Source organism: Dendrobates tinctorius, unplaced genomic scaffold, assembly GCF_039654945.1.
Source record: "Dendrobates tinctorius isolate UK_male_01 unplaced genomic scaffold, ASM3965494v1 ptg000093l, whole genome shotgun sequence".
Classification (NCBI taxonomy): Eukaryota; Metazoa; Chordata; class Amphibia; order Anura; family Dendrobatidae; genus Dendrobates; species Dendrobates tinctorius.
This window is the reverse complement of record NW_027361761.1, coordinates 21057355-21075856: the sequence shown is the minus strand read 5'-3', so window position 1 is coordinate 21075856 and position 18502 is coordinate 21057355. Positions and strand designations below refer to the sequence as shown.

General features: G+C 47.3%; 2 protein-coding genes across 7 annotated transcripts in view; one reads left to right on the top strand and one right to left on the bottom strand.

Moving 5' to 3' along the window:
* RUNX2 (RUNX family transcription factor 2) overlaps positions 1-18502 on the bottom strand; it is a 249685-nt gene that overhangs the window by 165357 nt on the left and 65826 nt on the right. The window lies entirely within an intron of this gene.
* SUPT3H (SPT3 homolog, SAGA and STAGA complex component) overlaps positions 13735-18502 on the top strand; it is a 578628-nt gene continuing 573860 nt past the window's right edge. The window contains exon 1 of one of the 6 annotated variants that reach the window (XM_073586528.1): positions 13735-13894. In XM_073586528.1, coding sequence (XP_073442629.1) covers positions 13847-13894 — 48 coding nt within the window. In that variant the 5' untranslated portion in view covers positions 13735-13846. Of the gene's footprint in view, positions 13972-14859; positions 15352-18502 lie in introns of those variants that run through there. The other 5 variants (XM_073586529.1, XM_073586530.1, XM_073586525.1 and 2 more) reach the window with 5 other exon arrangements.

Below are 18502 nucleotides of genomic sequence, written 5' to 3'. Positions count from 1 at the left end.
ATACCTGGATGCCAATGAATACCCGCAATGTGCCTGTCAAAATCGCCCCGATACGTGTTTCAGAATATATCACCTTCGTCATCTGTTGAGGGCAGAGTAAAGTACAGCAGTGCGCAGGCGTTGGACCACTCTGACCTTTCCCGGCGCCTGCGCACTGCAGTACTCTGCTCTGCCCTCAACAGGTCAGATATAGTACGCCTGCGCAGGAGCCGCGGCAGAAGTAAGAAGGAGGACGTCATCGGTAGAAGATGGGAGGTGCCGGACCGGACTGCGACACCCACCGCACCCGCCACCCGGTGAGTATAATCTAACTTGTTTTTCTTATCTTTCAGGTTACATTGGGGCTTATCTACAGCATTCTGTAATGCTGTAGATAAGCCCCTGATGGTGCTGGCCCAGCTCATAGGCCAAAAATAAGGTGAGAGATTCCCTTTAAGAAGCTCTCCACAACTTAGACAACCCTTTCTCATACCTCACGTTTGGCCCTGATAAAATTAAAAAAAAAGCTTACACTCACCTCCCGTGCCTGCTCCGTTCCAGCGGTGTCAGCACTCGCGTTTCCAGTGCGCACAGGTGGTTTTTTCTGACACGTGAGGCCCGTGCCAAATCAGCGCTGGTGTCACGGTCCCCACCTTCAGACAAATCGAACATCAAGAGGAAGTCCGGGCTGCGGCTGATCTCACTTCCTCTTGGTGTTCGATATGTCTCAAGATTAAGGTGCACATAGACCTTAGTCTTGCTGGGTATAATTGATCCCAGTCTGACACTGGTTGGCTAGCCATTTGACCACTCACATATCCCCTTGAGAAAACAGTATTTTACATGCGAAACGTGCGTCAGGGTCCTGCCATCCGGGTTTCTTTGCCAGACTGAGCTTCTCCATCTGTGGTAAGATGTACCCTCCCCAATCCTGCATTCATGCCCACTTGGTCTAATATAGATATGCATTTATGGGCTGGCATTGGGTTGCTCTTACTCATATTATAGTCCACATACATGTCACTTGATTTGGCGCGTTCTTTGTGTACTCATGGCTGACCTTCGTTTGTCTGCCTTTTCCACATTTTTTTTTTTTCATAATTGTGAGTTTTAAAGAAATTTGTTAAATAAAAATTACTACTTTAATCTTTCTACTCCTCATTCTCCTGACCAGCCAGAAATCTGTTTTGGCTCATCAGATCCATGACGCTCTACACCCTGCCTATGCCTTTCCCCAGCAGTTAGAGGTATCATCATAATAACATCCTGTTTATTAATTTCCTTCAGTCGACAGCCGGACCCTGTATTACTCGGCACTCTCTCTGTGGTCCCGGAATACGTGTGAGGTCTTCTTAAATTAGTGTTATAAAAGACACGGTGTAAACCCTTTCGAGATCCTCACCGTCCCTCTAAATTGCCTGTTTAGCCTCCTCAGAAGCCATTATGTGATTGGCAGCGAATGTTGATCAAAGCGATGCGAGTACAGTTCTGCCTTCTTTATTTTCATGTTCCTAATTCTGTAGAAAATGCCACTGAAAGATCTCCTTTATGAGATAGTTCTGCAGTTTGCTCCCAGTTTTCAGAAAGCTCTCTGTTGTACGATTTGATGTTTCGCCTCGTTCTTTTCTCCCCCAGACGGCCGGTCTGCTCCCAGCGACTTTAATTTGTCTGGGATGAAATAACTTAAAGATGTTTTGACTTGGCCTTGATTAGAGAGAACATATATATTGGTTAATTAAAGTCTTCTATAGTCAGGGGTGCTGCTGTCCTGCATTCGGGTTCGGAGCCTTTTGAGTTTTGCCAGGTGTGTTTAGAACAAGTTGGGGTGGAATTTCTAGAAATATGCCACTCTGAAAATGACGTTCGCAAATTTAAAAAAAAAAAAATCATGTTTGCGATTCAACCTGCCGGAAAACATTCAGATTCCAAATGACCATGTTCTGCAATTCCAGCAGGGGAGGAATAATGGCAGGTCTATCTGATGGAAACGTGAGAAGGTTCAGATGGTCCAAATGTTCGCGGGACTGAAGAAATTGGAAAGTTCCAAGATTGCACAATGAAAAGTTATGCAACTTTCTAACATACTTTATATTTAATTCTCATCGCTTCCAAAGATAAAATGGAAACATTCCTCTTTTTATTCCGATGCTGAAAATTGGCCCCGATTTAAGCCTCGTTCACGTGGCAGTGTTTTGTATTCTGCCTTCTTCCAATGTTAGGGCTCGTTCACACATTGGTGGATCTCGGACAACGCACGGACTGGCCGCAGATCTCAAGGCCGGAACATGACAGCCTCATAGATCCACGGACGTCTGAATGAGCCCTTAAAGTTTTCCGTCCATAGACGGCACGTGGATCGATTATAATCTACGTGGCTATTTACGTGTCTGAATCTTCACGTAGACTGATGAAAATACCGCAAATATGTCTCAAGTCTCATTCAGATGTGCAGATTTTCTTCGTCTATGAACTAGGTCAGATCTTCATTTTGGCTTGGTCAGTGTGTCCAATTTTTACCCCCAATTATTTTTGGGATGCCCCACCCCCCAAAAAGAAAAATTGCAAAGCTTCTCCAATCTATTACTATGCTAAAAACCATCAGCGCACGGACTGCGGACTGATGAACGGGCGCGCGGGCCGAGACTTTTCATGGACTTGTAAGGGTGTGTGCACATGCTGCGGATTCTGCTGCGGATCCGCAGCGGATTTGGCCTCTGCGGATCCGCAGCAATTCCGCAGACAGTGTATAGTACCATGTAAGTCTATAGGATTTACAATCCGCAGTGCACAGGCTGGGTTTTTTTCACTGCGGAAAACAGTGGCGTATCTAGGGGGGGGCAGCCGGGGCAGTTGCCCCGGGCGCAGCCAGCAGGGGGGCGCAGTCGGGCCGGCTAATGCAGCGGTCCGCAGTGTCCTCCCTGGCGGCTGCGTTCTGCCGCCCCCCGCCTGAGAGTCGGCGGTTCTCTGTGTCAGCTGTCAAGCTGACAGCCGGCGCAGAGAAGGAGGCCGTGCCAGCTCCCAGGGAGCAATTGTACTGGCGTCTATACAGACGCCTGTACAATTGAAGCTCTGACCGCCGGGCCAGAGCGACATCAGCAGCGTGATCAGGTCATGTGATCACGCTGCTGACGTCACTCCCCTGCGCCCAAAGCAAACGCTGGTGGTAAGTGTGCTCCTCTGTGGAGCTGAAGAACCACCGAAGATGGGAGATGAGGGGGAGTTAATGAGTGGAGATGGGGGGGATTTGTAGAGGGGATGGCGGTTAATGTGTGGGGGTATTTAGAGTGGGGATGGGGGTTAATGAGTGGGGATGCCATGGGGTTAATGTGTGGGGGGATTTGGAGTGGAGATGGGGGGTTATTTAATGTGATGGGGGTTAATGAGTGGGGGGGCTAATGAATGGGGATGGGGATTAATGTGTGGGGGCATCAATGAGTGGGGATGGGGGTTAATGTGTGTGGGGGTATTTGGAGTGCAGATGGTTATTTAATGTGTGGGGGGGATTTGGAGTGGTGATGGGGTTAATGAGTGGGGATTGGATTAATGTGCGCGGGGGTTAATGAATGGGGATGGGGGTTAATGTATGGGGGCGTTAATGAGTGGGGTTGGGGTTAATGTGTGGGGGTATTTGGAGTGGGGGTGGGGGGATTTGGAGTGCTGATGGGGGTTAATGAGTGGGGATTGGGTTAATGTGTGGGGGGATTTGGAGTGGGGATGGGGGGTTATTTAATGTGTGGGGGGGATTTGGAATGGGAATGGGGTACTTAATGTGTGTGAGGGATTGGGGATGGGGGCATTTAATGTGTGGGGAGATTTGAGGACACAAAATAAAGACTATGTATGAGGAAACAGTATGGGGGATTGGTGCAGACAGTATGGGGAGCGAATGGGTTAATGTATGTGGATGGACACAGTATGGGGAGTCAGGGGTATGTGTGAGCAGACAGTATAGAGAGTGAGGGGGTAAATATATGAGGAGACGGTATGGTGAACAGGTGGGATGCTAGAGGGGAATAGTGTGAGGTGACAGTATATTGCAGATATTTTTATTCAGGAGCATTATAATGACACTTCTATCTTTAAGGGCGTCGTGTGGAGATTTGCTGCAGAAGACCGGAGAAGATGGAAGTCTGCAGAGACGAGATGTGGATGAGAAAACTCATCATGGGGTCTAGAAGAAAAGGAGACTGACTGCAGAGACGACGTCATCTATAAGGTACTTGGATGTAAATGTTATTTGTGATACTGACTAATTCTCATGTTTTTATTTGTTAGGAACATTATAGGGGTTGTCCAGGTTTGTGCTGAGTCTGCAGTCATTCTATGTGACTGCAGACTTCTGAATTCTCACAGTGCGCACTGAATGCTGTTAGGATTCTCTCGTGCCGGTAATTTACATACATGCGGTCACATGCTGACTAGACATGTGTGGCCTCACTCAATGAAAATGAACAGAGCGAGGCCGGGCACGTCTAGTCGGAATGTGGTCAGAAGTATATAAATCACATGCTTGTGCTGACATGACTGTACATCGGCAAGGGAGAATCCTAAATGTGTGCAGTGCATTCGTTGTGAGAATTCAGAAGCTGCAGTGTCAGGATTCAGCTCTGCAGGTTCCAGTACTCATCACATGGACACTTCACTCATATGCGATTTTCATAGGTATGATCCTGTGACAACGAGCTTCTCTTCCTGCTTCTCTCAGTTTTTTACTGAACATTGAGAGCATTAAGAGGAGCAGCTCGTGGGTACATGACTAACTGTGCAAGTCGCATATGCGGGGGGGGGGTGGCGCCGAACCGAATTCTTGCCCCGGGTGCCAGAAAGCCTAGATACGCCTCTGGCGGAAAAGCTGCGGTTTTAAATCCGCAGAAAGAATTGACATGTCAATGTTTGCCCCCTATTCCATTGTCCAGGTGTCAAACCGCAGGGGAAAACCGCAGGCCAATTCGCAGGTCAATTTACCTGCGGATCTGCACGGAAAAATCCGCTGGTGTATCCGCAGCGTGTGCACATAGCCTAAAGGTTACTTTGATCCTTGACTCAGAGCCAAAAAGGACATGTCGGTGATTTTTGTAGACGCTCGGTCAGTTGTCAGGAGCACCCCCCCCCAATACACCTCCGCCGAAAGCCTCCAACAATGGCGTACCATTTGTCCTCAATTATCTCCTATAGTAAAAAAAAAAAAAGCCTTCTATTGTTCGGTATACTTTTTTTTTTTACAGCAAATTACACTTTATTATAGAGTGAAAAAGGTGGTGCATGCCGGTCCAGCAAATGTCAAAAGTGCACTCTTCTGCCAAAAACTGGGTGCTTGGGCGCCTATGGACAATCCACGTGTGCAGGGAGGTTTCCTGATGCATGAGCCTAAGGTAAAATATATAAGCAAAACTTAATACAAAACCAGGAACGGTTCCAAAATGTGAAAGAGGAGCAAATCTTTCCAATCTAAGTTTTTGGACCAGATTCATCAAACACGCTCACCTGAATTCTGAGTTGCACAAAAACTCGTATCTGCACAAAAATGTTGCTACTTTTGGCACTTTTTCGTCAATTACGGCCAGCACTGCCAACTTTTTGAAAACTTGTTGGAGGTTTTAAGGGAGAAATGGCTGACTGCAGCCACCAAACTCATCATAATGGTGTAAATTGCAGCAAAAAATGTACTTTGGTTTCTTATTGGAGTACATTTCTTATAATGGATCACAACACACTCCTCTTAGTCAGGTTCACTGGATGTAAACTCCAGCCTGTCGTAATCGAGGTCTTTGTTTTTCTCATCCTTTTCTAATTTGTGCTTACACAAGTATGAAAGTAATTTGTGTTCACCTCACAGCCTGTGTTCACCTTGTAGGATGTGATCACCTTTTAGGCTGTGTTCACTTCATAGCCTGTGCTCACCTAGTAGGCTGTGCTCACTTCGTAGGCTGTGCTCACCTTGTAGGCTGTGCTCACCTTGTAGGCTGTGCTCACGTTGCAGGTTGTGCTCACCTTGTAGGCTGTGTTCAACTTGAAGGATTTGTTCACCTTGCAGGCTGTGTTCACCTTGTAGGCTGTGTTCACCTTGTAGAATGTGTTCACCTCACAGCCTGTGTTCTCCTTGTAGGATGTGATCACCTTTTAGCCTGTGTTCACTTCATAGCCTGTGTTCACCTAGTAGGCTGTGCTCACCTCGTAGGCTGTGCTCACCTTGTAGGCTATGCTCACCTAGTAAGCTGTGCTCACCTCGTAGGCTGTGCTCACTTCGTAGGCTGTGCTCACCTTGTAGGCTGTGCTCATTTTGTAGGCTGTGCTCACCTTGTAGGCTGTGCTCACCTAGTAGGCTGTGCTCACCTCGTAGGCTGTGCTCACTTCGTAGGCTGTGCTCACCTTGTAGGCTGTGCTCACCTTGCAGGTTGTGCTCACCTTGCAGACTGTGTTCCCCTTGTAGGCTGTGTTCAACTTGAAGGATGTGTTCATCTCGTAGGCTGTGTTCACCTTGCAGGCTGTGTTCACCTTATAGGCTGTGTTCACCTTGTAGAATGTGTTCACCTCACAGCCTGTGTTCACCTTGTAGGATATGATCACCTTTTAGCCTGTGTTCACTTCATAGCCTGTGTTCACCTAATAGGCTATGCTCACCTTGTAGGCTGTGCTCACCTCGTAGGCTGTGCTCAGCTCGTAGGCTGTGCTCACCTCGTAGCCTGTGTTCACCTAGTAGGCTGTGCTCACCTCGTAGGCTGTGCTCACTTCGTAGGCTGTGCTCACCTTGTAGGCTGTGCTCACCTTGCAGGTTGTGCTCACCTTGCAGACTGTGTTCCCCTTGTAGGCTGTGTTCACCTTGCAGGCTGTGTTCACCTTGTAGGCTGTGTTCACCTTGTAGAATGTGTTCACCTCACAGCCTGTGTTCACCTTGTAGGATGTGATCACCTTTTAGCCTGTGTTCACTTCACAGCCTGTGTTCACCTCGTAGGTTGTGCTCACCTCGTAGGCAGTTCTCACCTCGTAGGCTGTTCACTTTGCAGACTGTGTTCCCCTTGTAGGCTATGATCACCTTGTAGAATGTGTTCACCGAGTAGAATGTGTTCACCTTGTAGGCTGTGATCCCCTCGTAGGCTATGCTCACCTAGTAGGCTGTGCTCACCTCATAGGCTGTGCTCACCTCGTAGGCTGTTCACTTTGCAGACTGTGTTCCCCTTGTAGGCTGTGTTCACCTTGTAGAATGTGTTCACCTTGTAGAATGTGTTCACCTTGTAGGCTGTGTTCACCTCGCAAGGCTGTGTTCACCTTGTAGGCTGTGTTCACCCTTTTAGGCTGTGTATATCTCGCATGCTGTGTTCACATTGCAGGCTGTGTTCACCTTGCAGGCTTTGTTTACTTTGCAGACTCTGTTCACTTTGCAGGCTGTGTTCACCTTGTAGAATGTGTTCACCTGGTAGGCTGTGTTCACCTCATAGGCTGTGTTCACCTCGTAGGCTGTGTTCACCTCGTAGGCTGTATTCACCTCGTAGGCTGTGTTCACCTCCTAGGATATGTTCACCTTGCTGGCTGTGTTCACCTTGCAGGATGTGTTCACCTTGCAGGCTGTGTTCACCTTGCAGGATGTGTTCACTTTGTATGCCGTGTTTATCTTGTAGGTTGAATTCACATTTGCACTATGGCTTCTAATTATAATGTCAGCTACAATTGTTGGATCTGTTGCACTTGCCCTACATATGGTGGAATATGCCGGAGGAAGCATGCAGGAAAAATCCTGGAAAAGGTCAAACATACACATGCAAAAGAATAAAAACAATCCTAGTGTGCAAGCAAAATGAATGCTGCTGAAGTAATCTTATATAAAGTGAATAAAACAGTGTAAAAAAACAACTACATTCTATGGTTGTGTTCACACCTTCTTCTTTGATTCCCCCGTTCCCCCCTTCCCCCCTTCCAAGCCGCCAGCATTGTTTGCTTATGGCATTAAAGTAATGAGATTTTGGACACTGTGAGTGCTGCTTCCTTCTTTTTCTTTGCAGTTGAATACTTTTTTTGTTTTGCTACACTCAGGGTAAACATGCAACATTTTGCCATAATGGTTTAAAATCAAGCTAAAAAGTACATTGTGCGTTTCTTTTGTCGAAAAGTGTGAACGCAACCTAAAGTGTGAATGGCATGAGTCAACTAAAACATTGATATAGCATCCACAGATCTTCCCTTTTTATTGCTATAGGGTCATCTGTTTTTATAGAGGCTAAAAAAATTGAAGGAAGCCCAAGAGGAGGTCTCCTTAGGTTCTCCTAGCAAGTCTATCCGTGAACCATAGCTGCCAGCTGTACCATAGAATCATAGAATCGTAGAGTTGGAAGGGACCTCCTGGGCCATCTGGTCCAACCCCCTGCTCAAAGCAGGATTCGCTAAATCATCCCAGTCAGATGTCTGTCCAGCCTCTGTTTGAAGACTTCCATTGAAGGAGAACTCACCACTTCTCGTGGCAGCCTGTTCCACTCATTGATCACTCTAACTGTCAAAAAGTTTTTTCTAATATCTAATCTGTGTCTCTTCCCATTCAGTTTCATCCCATTGCTTCTAGCAAAGTTGCCCAATTATCCTTTTCAATCCCGACCAAATTTGGAGCCAATCTGGGCTAAAAGGGGTGGCATTTCCATAAGATCCAACAAAAAAGTGGGTAGTCCATTCAGGTTGGCAGATTTCCTATATGGGAGGGGCAATTTTTACTTCTATGGTGGAATGGAGACAAATAAGTCCCCCTCAACAATTTTGTCCACGAATGTTGCCGACCTTCCCAGTAACACCTTTGTACAATCTAGACCGTCCAGTTTTGGGTTATGTAAACTTTGACACATTTTGGACCAGGACGCCTCAAATTTGCTAGGTTTGAGACTAAAAATTCTGGACTATCCTGGCCATTTTAGGTCAGTTGGCAGGTATATAGGGGGTGGTCCTGGTGGGACTAAAATGGTACCAACACAAATGTTGGTGGGTATGGTGTGCTGTCCAGAATTTGTATTAGTTTGTCCAGCAAATCAAACTAGAGTAGACATGTCTCCATTTTTTTCTGTTTTTAAGGTGACCACCAGTTTACGTGAAAACATGACATGGGAATAGGCCCTCAGACTATAAGGCTACGTTCCTACGATGAGCTTTTGATGTTGCCCATAAAGTAAAATAGGTTCCTTGCATTTTGTCATAAATATGTAGCGTAAAAAAATCATCAAAGACTCATCATGGGAATGTAGTTCTGTGTACTACATGCAAAAAAGAAAAAAACTTGGGCAATATGCCCCAACCAGCTCACCGACAAGCCATGGAGCCCGGAACCTCATCTGGACAAGACGTTCAGCATCCAAGAAAATGAAGAGTATATGATCCATAAAATAGATCAATTCACCAATTTCCTCAATAGTGAGAGTGCACATGCAGCGACGCGTTTCGTTCTCAAGGAACTTTTTCACAGCTGGATCATATACTCTTCATTTTCTTGAGTTCTGTGGACTACCGGTGGAAAGAGGGAAGAGCACGTGGATGAAAAACACGTATCAGGTATCTTATGACCCGGATAATGAGCTCCAGGATGTCCGCACAAAACCTACAAAGCTTAATTCCCGGCCCGTTTTGGGAATTCAAGCTTAATGTCGACAGACAATGGTCGGAATTGTGATTTTTTTTTTTTTAATATACTATGAAGATAGACTCTCAGCAAATTGTTCTGGTGTTTGATGAATGGATCGTGTATCTTGCAGGGAATACAGGCCTATTTCTATGTACACGACCGGAGACACGGAGGCAGACATTAGATAGGGGCCATCTGGCCCACCTAGACTGCCCATTTACACTACAAATATGTTTGGTGCTGCCAGGCTTAAGACTTTAATTACATAGTTTAGAGGTTTCCCTTGTGGCTGTATGAAGAAAACGAAAAATTCTTTCAGTGCCTTGACTCCCCGCACGTCGCTGTAGAGCACAATCCTTTTACTGGAACATTTTTGTTGGGCTGTGGGATGTCGATCTAAAATGGGCTGAATCAGTTCTTGGTCATTAAGAGGCCACCCGGTTATACGCGCTCTATCCACGTTCATTGCCGGGAAGGCAAATTAAATGGGAATAGCATTTGCATTCCTGGACTTTTATATAGGAAGGCTCATTGGTTTTTGCTTTATAAATCAGTGATATAGTAGTAAATTGTAAATTCTCTGCACTTTTATAAGCTCGTGTTTCATATTCAAGAACATTCATCCGAGTAGAGTCATGCATGCAAAATGTACTGCTGGGCGCATGAAGCCTAAGGCTATGTTCAGACTAGGCGTTTTTGCAGCATTTTATTCGACGCGTTTCTTAATGCAAATGTTCAGCTGCGTTTTACAGTACCAGCAAAGTCTATGAGATTTTAGCACTCTCATGCAAGCACTTTGTTTTTTTTTTGTCATCAGTATTTTGTGCTTTGCAGGTTTTTTTTCCACATTGGAGCATGGCACTTCTTTATGCATTTTTCAGCATTTTTTTCCAGCGTTTTTCACCCTTTGAAATGCATTTTGCTGCATTTTTTGTTCCAAAACCTGATTCTATAGAATAGGACTTTTTTTTTTTTCCAACACTAAACTTTCTCGGCATGCATAAGATCCAAATCTAGCATGCCAAAACCGCAGCAAAAAAAAAAAAAAAGCGCAAAAAAATCAGGAAAACGAGTCTTACCCTAAGGGTAAGTGCACACTAAGGTTTTTTTTTTATTATAGGAGTCTTTTAAAAAAAAAAATACTCTAAAAAAAAAAATCACTTAAAAGACTTTTTCTTTTAATTTCTATTAGGGTGTGTGCAGACGCTGCGGAATCCGCTGCGGATTAATCCGCACGGGTTTTGCAAAAACCGCAGATAAACCACAGGTCAAAAGACCTGCGGATTATCTGCGGTTTTGCCTGCGGTTTGGTCCTGCGGATTCACCATCTCCACAATGGTGGAGATAGGAACCCGCTGCGGATTCCGCAGAAAAAATTGACATGTCAATTCTTTCTGCAGTTTCAAAACCGCAGCAAATCCGCACGGATTTTTCCGCAACGTCTACACAGCGTTTTTTTTCTACCATTCATTTGAATGGTACTGTACACCGCAGCTAAAACTGCTGCGAGTCCGCAGCGGCCAAAACCGCTGCGGAGTCGCAGCGGAATCCGCAGCGTGTGCACATACCCTATGGGTGCTTTCCCAATTCGTTCAGGCGACTCTTCGGTGGCCCCATTGGAGGAAATTTCTGCACCATTTCTGCAGCTTTTGGCAGGAAAAAGGCAGAGAATTGGCAATGCAAATTATTTTCTGCATCAAATCTGAAAGTCAAAAATAAGCAGCGCGTACATGACACGTCAGGCTTCTCATTCACTTTGCTGGCATCAGGAGTGCTTCTGGTTTATCTACAAAATTTGCAAGGAAAAAGCGCTCCAAAAATGCACCAAATCTGCAATGTGCGCACACAACCCTACTTTGGAAAAGTTCACACTGAGTTTTTTTTTTTGTTGCTTTCTTTGATGCGTTTTTTTTATGCTAATTTTCACCTGCTTTTCAGAGTACCAGCAAAGCCTATGAGATTTCAGAAATCTCATGCACACACATTGTCTTTTTTGTCATCAGTAGTTTGTGCTTTGCATGCTTTTTTGGATATAGAGCATGTCACTTCTTTCTGCGTTTTTCACCCATTGAATTGAATAAAAAAAACAAGCATGAAATTGCACCAAAACCGCACCAAAAACGCAGCAAAACCTGAATTTTTGCCTAAGCTTCTTTCCTGCCCAGCACTCAGGTATTGCTGCAAAAAAACCCCCAACAAACTAAACAAAAAAAACGCAGCAAAAACGCTTCGTGTGAACAGTAAAGTAAAATTCTGCACCATTTCTGCAGCTTTCGGCAGGAAAAAACGTAGCTGAGAAAACAAGCGCTTTTCCCTGCGTTTTTGACTTATTTGAGTGAGCGAAAATTGACACGCTGCAGATTATTTTCTGCCCCAATCCTACAAGTCAAAAGTACTCAGCGTGTGCATGACACATCAGGTTTCTCATTCACTTTGCTGGCATCAGGATTGCTTCGGGTTTCAGCTAGAAAATCAGCAAGGAAAAAAACGCAACAAAACTGCAACGTGTGCACACAGCCTAAAAGTTTCACAGACAAGATTGTACCTGAAAAAAAGGAATATTTTTTTTTTGCATTTTTCATGCAATTTTTTTTTTTAATTTTTTAAAAGAACAGGGTGATTTTTTTTTTCTCATTTGTCGTCCATATACAATCCACTTTTTTTTCTTTTTACAGCAGCGGCTATTAATCATTTCATTTCCAATTTACTATGTATCGGTAAGAATTGGATGCTGCACTGAGGCTCCGTATGGTGGCCCATGTTTATTGCACACCCATAGATTCGAATGTGTGAGTCTCATCCGATTTTCGGAGGAAAATGATGCATGTTGCGATTTTTTTTCCATGTGCAGATTCGCTAAGTGAAAAAACCCCTACATCTGCATGCCCACATTATAGAATCATAGAATCGTAGAGTTGGAAGGGACCTCCTGGGCCATCTGGTCCAACCCCCTGCTCAAAGCAGGATTCACTAAATCATCCCAGACAGCTGTCTGTCCAGCCTCTGTTTGAAGACTTCCATTGAAGGAGAACTCACCACCTTTCATGGCAGCCTGTTCCACTCATTGATCACTCTAACTGTCAAAAAGTTGAATTGAATAACATTGATCCGCCTTTTTGCAAAGAAGACTTTGGCCCAAAAAAATGCTGCAATGTGAAGAGACCTATGAAGGGTATGTGCACACGGAGTCTAGTAGACACTGGCGCGACCGTCGAGCTTTGGGAAAATGCCAGCGGTTGCTTCTTTCAGCCGGAATCCGCCTGATTAAGACGTTGTGTGGACGGTACCCTAGCACCATTTTTCTTTTTAGGCCGGGATCACACATGGGAGGAACACGGCCAAGTCTCGCATGTTAATACCCGGCACTGCCACCGGCACTCAGGAGCGGAGCGTGCGGCTCCATGTATTGCTATGTGGCTGGCGGCAGTGCTGGGTATTAACATGCGAGACTCGGCCGTGTTCCTCCCATGTGTGATCCCGGCCTTATATATTTTGCGGCTGCTAATGATGAGCGATGGTGCTGGGATAAGGCGTTATCTGAGCATGCTCGGGTGCTAACCAAGTGTCTACGACGTACTCGAAAGCCGTGTTCGAGTCCCCATGGCTGCATGTCTCACCCCTGTTAGACAGCCGCAACGCAAGAAGGGACTGTCTGTGTGTCTTCGAGCGCAGGGAAGACACTCGGTGAGCACCCGAGCATGCTCAGATGACGCCTTATCCCAGCACGTTCGCTCATCACAGGAGCCATTTTGTGTCAGTAATTTTTTTTTTTTATAACAACCCAGTTTCTCTCAGACATGACCAGAAAAAAATTTAAAAAAATAACATTAAAACATATATATAAAAAATACTAAATATTTATTTTTTAAAAGCATTTTTTAAACACTAAAAAAATAAATTCCTACATTCGACACTAAGAGAACCAGTAAATCACAGAGCAGATGTCATTTTGCAACCCTGTTGAAAAATGAAAGCTGCCCTGTGATTGGTTGCTACGGGAGACCAAGCCATGCTGCCTTCCGTCACACTGTTTTCATCACTCTGTCACCGCGCTACAGGTAAACTAAACGCTAAACTGAGAAAGAGACCCACAATTGGTATTTTACGAGGTCGCTAATTGATTTGACATAAAGACGTTTGATCCTCTACGCCCACCGTACTCAAAAAAGAGGAAGTTGAAGGCTGTTCGCGATGCTGATTAGTTGGCCGCCGCCATGTTTAGTTAGGGAGTAGGAAAGGCCCGGCCATATTTTTTGAGGGCAGCTTGCTGTCCATATGGGCAGTTTTGCTTATAGATCTGCTACAGAGCTTCTAATAAAGGCGGTAAGTGACTGCGGAGCGGCTGCGTCCTCAGCTCTCCACAGTGCATCCTGTGCAATTAACCTCCAAGTCATGGAAAAGTAGGTATTAGTGAGAGTCCTGGCAGTTCCTGCTGGTGTAGCAGAGCTTGCTGGTGTAGCGGAGCTGCAGTGCCTGCTGGGGTAGTAGTGCCTGCTGGGGTAGCGGAGCTGCAGTGCCTGCTGGGGTAGTAGTGCCTGCTGGGGTAGCAGAGCTGCAGTGCCTGCTGGGGTAGAGGAGCTGCAGTGCCTGCTGGGGTAGCGGAGCTGCAGTGCCTGCTGGGGTAGTAGTGCCTGCTGGGGTAGCGGAGCTGCAGTGCCTGCTGGGGTAGCGGAGCTGCAGTGCCTGCTGGGGTAGTAGTGTCTGCTGGTGTAGCAGAGCTGCAGTGTCTGCTGGTGTAGCAGAGCTGCAGTGCCTGCTGGTGTAGCAGAGCTGCTGGGGTAGCAGAGCTGCAGTGCCTGCTGGTGTAGCAGTGCCTGCCGGTGTAGCGGAGCTGCAGTGTCTGCTGGGGTAGTAGTGTCTGCTGGGGTAGCAGAGCTGCAGTGCCTGCTGGGGTAGTAGTGTCTGCTGGGGTAGCAGAGCTGCAGTGTCTGCTGGGGTAGCAGAGCTGCAGTGTCTGCTGGGGTAGCGGAGCTGCAGTGTCTGCTGGGGTAGCGGAGCTGCAGTGCCTGCTGGGGTAGCGGAGCTGCAGTGCCTGCTGGGGTAGCGGAGCTGCAGTGCCTGCTGGGGTAGCGGAGCTGCAGTGCCTGCTGGGGTAGCGGAGCTGCAGTGCCTGCTGGGGTAGCGGAGCTGCAGTGCCTGCTGGGGTAGCGGAGCTGCAGTGCCTGCTGGGGTAGTAGTGTCTGCTGGTGTAGCGGAGCAGCAGTGCCTGCTGGGGTAGTAGTGTCTGCTGGTGTAGCGGAGCTGCAGTGCCTGCTGGGGTAGTAGTGTCTGCTGGTGTAGCGGAGCTGCAGTGCCTGCTGGGGTAGTAGTGTCTGCTGGTGTAGCAGAGCTGCAGTGCCTGCTGGGGTAGTAGTGTCTGCTGGTGTAGCAGAGCTGCAGTGCCTGCCGGTGTAGCACTGCCTGCCGGTGTAGCACTGCCTGCCGGTGTAGCACTGCCTGCCGGTGTAGCGGAGCTGCAGTGCCTGCCGGTGTAGCGGAGCTCACTCTTGTTGCAGACATTGTTTTTCATCTATTGGGAAGCACACTGTTAGTGTAAGATGACAAACTCATCCCTGCTATTCCATGACAAGCATGTGCTGAGTGTTATTGGTGCAGAAAAGGACAGCCCTGACATTATTGGTATTTACAACTATAGTTTTTCTATCCTTCCCTTTTTTTTTCTTACAAGAGTAATATATATATTTATTTTTATGTGGCAAGCTGACAAAAGTGTTCATACTGCTGATCGCTTTTTTTTTTCCTGCTACACGGGGGAGATGAGGTTCACCCATGGAAATCCGGTAATTCTGTCCTTCTGATCTTGCTTTTCTGTGCGGCGTTCACCTTTCGGGTTCCAGACTTTTATGTTTTGATAGATGGGACTCTGCGGCGATACTGAGAATGAGGATTCCAACTCTTAATATTTTGATAAACCTTTTCTGTTATTATTTTTCACTATATATATATATATTTTTTTTTTTTATCCGCGTAGGACAATCAAATGATCATTTTTACACTGTGCAGTGAAATGATTCAGTATTGCAGTATAGGAATCATCATGACCTATGAAGCCCAGGCCGAGAGTGACAGCGGCATCTAAGGCGACTGTCCAGTGAAAGCAAGTTCTAATAATTTGCTGATCGGTGGCGTCAGACCGTTCGACTGGTAGAATGGAGAATTTTATTCCCCTTCGTGGCACTTTTATCCCTATTGCAGAGCAGAGGGGCAGATCGGAGGCCGAACTCTGTTTAGTTTATTCTTTCTGATAGACTACTGGGAAAAGCTGAACGCAGCACTCTGCATCCCCATCGGGAAAGAAGGGAGCAGCGGTGTGCGTGTATGACTGGGGGTATAATTGCCACTTTTTGCCTATTGGTACAAGTCTCATCAGTCAGACCCTCACCGATCAATACATTTCCACCCATCCTGTAGCCAGGAGTAAATCTGCAGGTTGATAGTGTTTTGAAGTTGCCCCATCACAGTATTAAAAGCCCTATTACCATGAGAAAATGATCTTTATTCCTCCCTGGAGCCGCCAGCTTTCAGTCTGAAACCGCAGCGGCCTCATCTCTAAGGGCAGAGACAGAATCGCATCGTAAAACTCGCACTGGCTGTCTGCTCTCCTGACCTGAGCTTGGCAGCTGCAGAGTAATCCTTCACGCTGTCATGCTCAGGTCAGGAGAGGTGCCGGCCAGTCCGTGCTATGTCATGTGATTATCGCAGGAGAAATTCGGCAGTGTGACTCCATCCTAAGGCTGAACACTGGCGGCTCGCAGGAGGCATAAAAAGATTTCCTCCCAGTAGCCGGGCATCTGTGTGGTGGCCCGGCAGGTTTAGAAGGGTAGTAACCTGCACATTATCTCCATGTATGCAGGATAATAATGGTTGAGGATAAGACAGATTCCCTTTAAGTTCACACCTGGCAGATTTGGTGCAGAAACCTCCGCAGCATACGGTATTTATGGAGAATTACAAGTCTCATGTAAAGGGACAGTCCGAGGAATTTCTGCAACAGATCTGCCACTTGTGAGTTTAATAAGGGCATGGCATGCTTTTTTTTTTTTTTTTTTTTTTTTTTTCCCTATGGTAAATTCCAAATCCCCTCTCTGCTCCCACTGATGACTGCTGGGAGGCAAGCTAATTTCTGAAAACGCATCAAAGTAAAAAACTAAAAATCATTTGTGTGAAGTATGCACCTAGCATATTTGTGACTTAACTAGCTTCTAGAGCCGGGGTGCCGCTGGCAGGTAGCTTCTAGAGCCGGTGTGCCGCGGGCAGGTAGCTTCTAGAGCTGGGGTGCCGGTAGCTTCTAGAGCTAGGGTGCCGCGGGCAGGTAGCTTCTAGAGCTAGGGTGCCGCGGGCAAGTTGCTTCTAGAGCCGGGATGCTGCAGTAGCTATTCTCTACACCACGGTGTTGCTGCATCTTTAGAAGTTAACACCCCTTCATAGGATTAGTAATAACTTTTTGATCTTCAGGTTCTGAACATTGGGAGCCGCAATGATTCCCAGTTCTGTCGAGCTCCGTCTCAATGAATCGGTGGCCAGACATGCACTAGTATCTCAGGCTTTCTTTTAGAGACTGCTGTAAAAAAAGATGAGTTCTATACAGAGCCAGGAGCATTGCTATGCTGCTGTACTATGGAGCGCTGCTGCACAAGTATATTCTAGAGGTAGGAGCGCTGCTGTGGTTAGTTTGCAGAGACGAGCGCTGCTCCGGCTGGGTATTCTAGAGGCAGGAGTGCTGCTCCAGGTGGGTATTCTAGAGGCGGGAGCGCTGCTCCAGGTGGGTATTCTAGAGGCAAGAGCGCTGCTTCGGCTGGGTATTCTAGAGGCGGGAGCGCTGCTGTGGTTATTTTGCAGAGACGAGCGCTGCTCCGGGTGGGTATTCTAGAGGCAGGAGCGCTGCTCCGGGTGGGTATTCTAGAGGCGGGAGCGCTGCTCCGGGTGGGTATTCTAGAGGCGGGAGCGCTGCTCCAGGTGGGTATTCTAGAGGCGGGAGCGCTGCTCCAGGTGGGTATTCTAGAGGCAGGAGCGCTGCTCCAGGTGGGTATTCTAGAGGCAGGAGCGCTGCTCCAGGTGGGTATTCTAGAGGCAGGAGCGCTGCTCCAGGTGGGTATTCTAGAGGCAGGAGCGCTGCTCCAGGTGGGTATTCTAGAGGCAAGAGCGCTGCTCCGGCTGGGTATTCTAGAGGCGGGAGCGCTGCTGTGGTTATTTTGCAGAGACGAGCGCTGCTCCGGGTGGGTATTCTAGAGGCAGGAGTGCTGCTCCGGGTGGGTATTCTAGAGGCAGGAGTGCTGCTCCGGGTGGGTATTCTAGAGGCAGGAGCGCTGCTCCGGGTGGGTATTCTAGAGGCAGGAGCGCTGCTCCGGGTGGGTATTCTAGAGGCAGGAGCGCTGCTCCGGGTGGGTATTCTAGAGGCAGGAGCGCTGCTCCGGGTGGGTATTCTAGAGGCAGGAGCGCTGCTCCGGGTGGGTATTCTAGAGGCAGGAGCGCTGCTCCGGGTGGGTATTCTAGAGGCAGGAGCGCTGCTCCGGGTGGGTATTCTAGAGGCAAGAGCGCTGCTCTGGCTGGGTATTCTAGAGGCAGGAGCGCTGCTCCGGGTGGGTATTCTAGAGGCAAGAGCGCTGCTCTGGCTGGGTATTCTAGAGGCGGGAGCGCTGCTGCTCAGCTGCACCCAGTAAGCTAAGTGAGACATCCTTGGATTCAGCTTCTCTTCTCTACAGCAGGCTGCTTTGAGATGAGGTAGCAAACAACTGCTGGCAGATTCCCTTTCAGTGTAAGGAGATAAAAAAAAAAAAATGTTCATGCAGTGCTTGCTTAAGGAGAAGAAAGTTACACCTGAGATGAAATCAGTCTGTTTCTTTCGGATGCTAGCACACAGAGGTGTGAATGCTGCCCTGGGCCTGCCTCCGAGGGCTGGGAGGACTTATCTGCTTTACCTTTGTGCAGGGA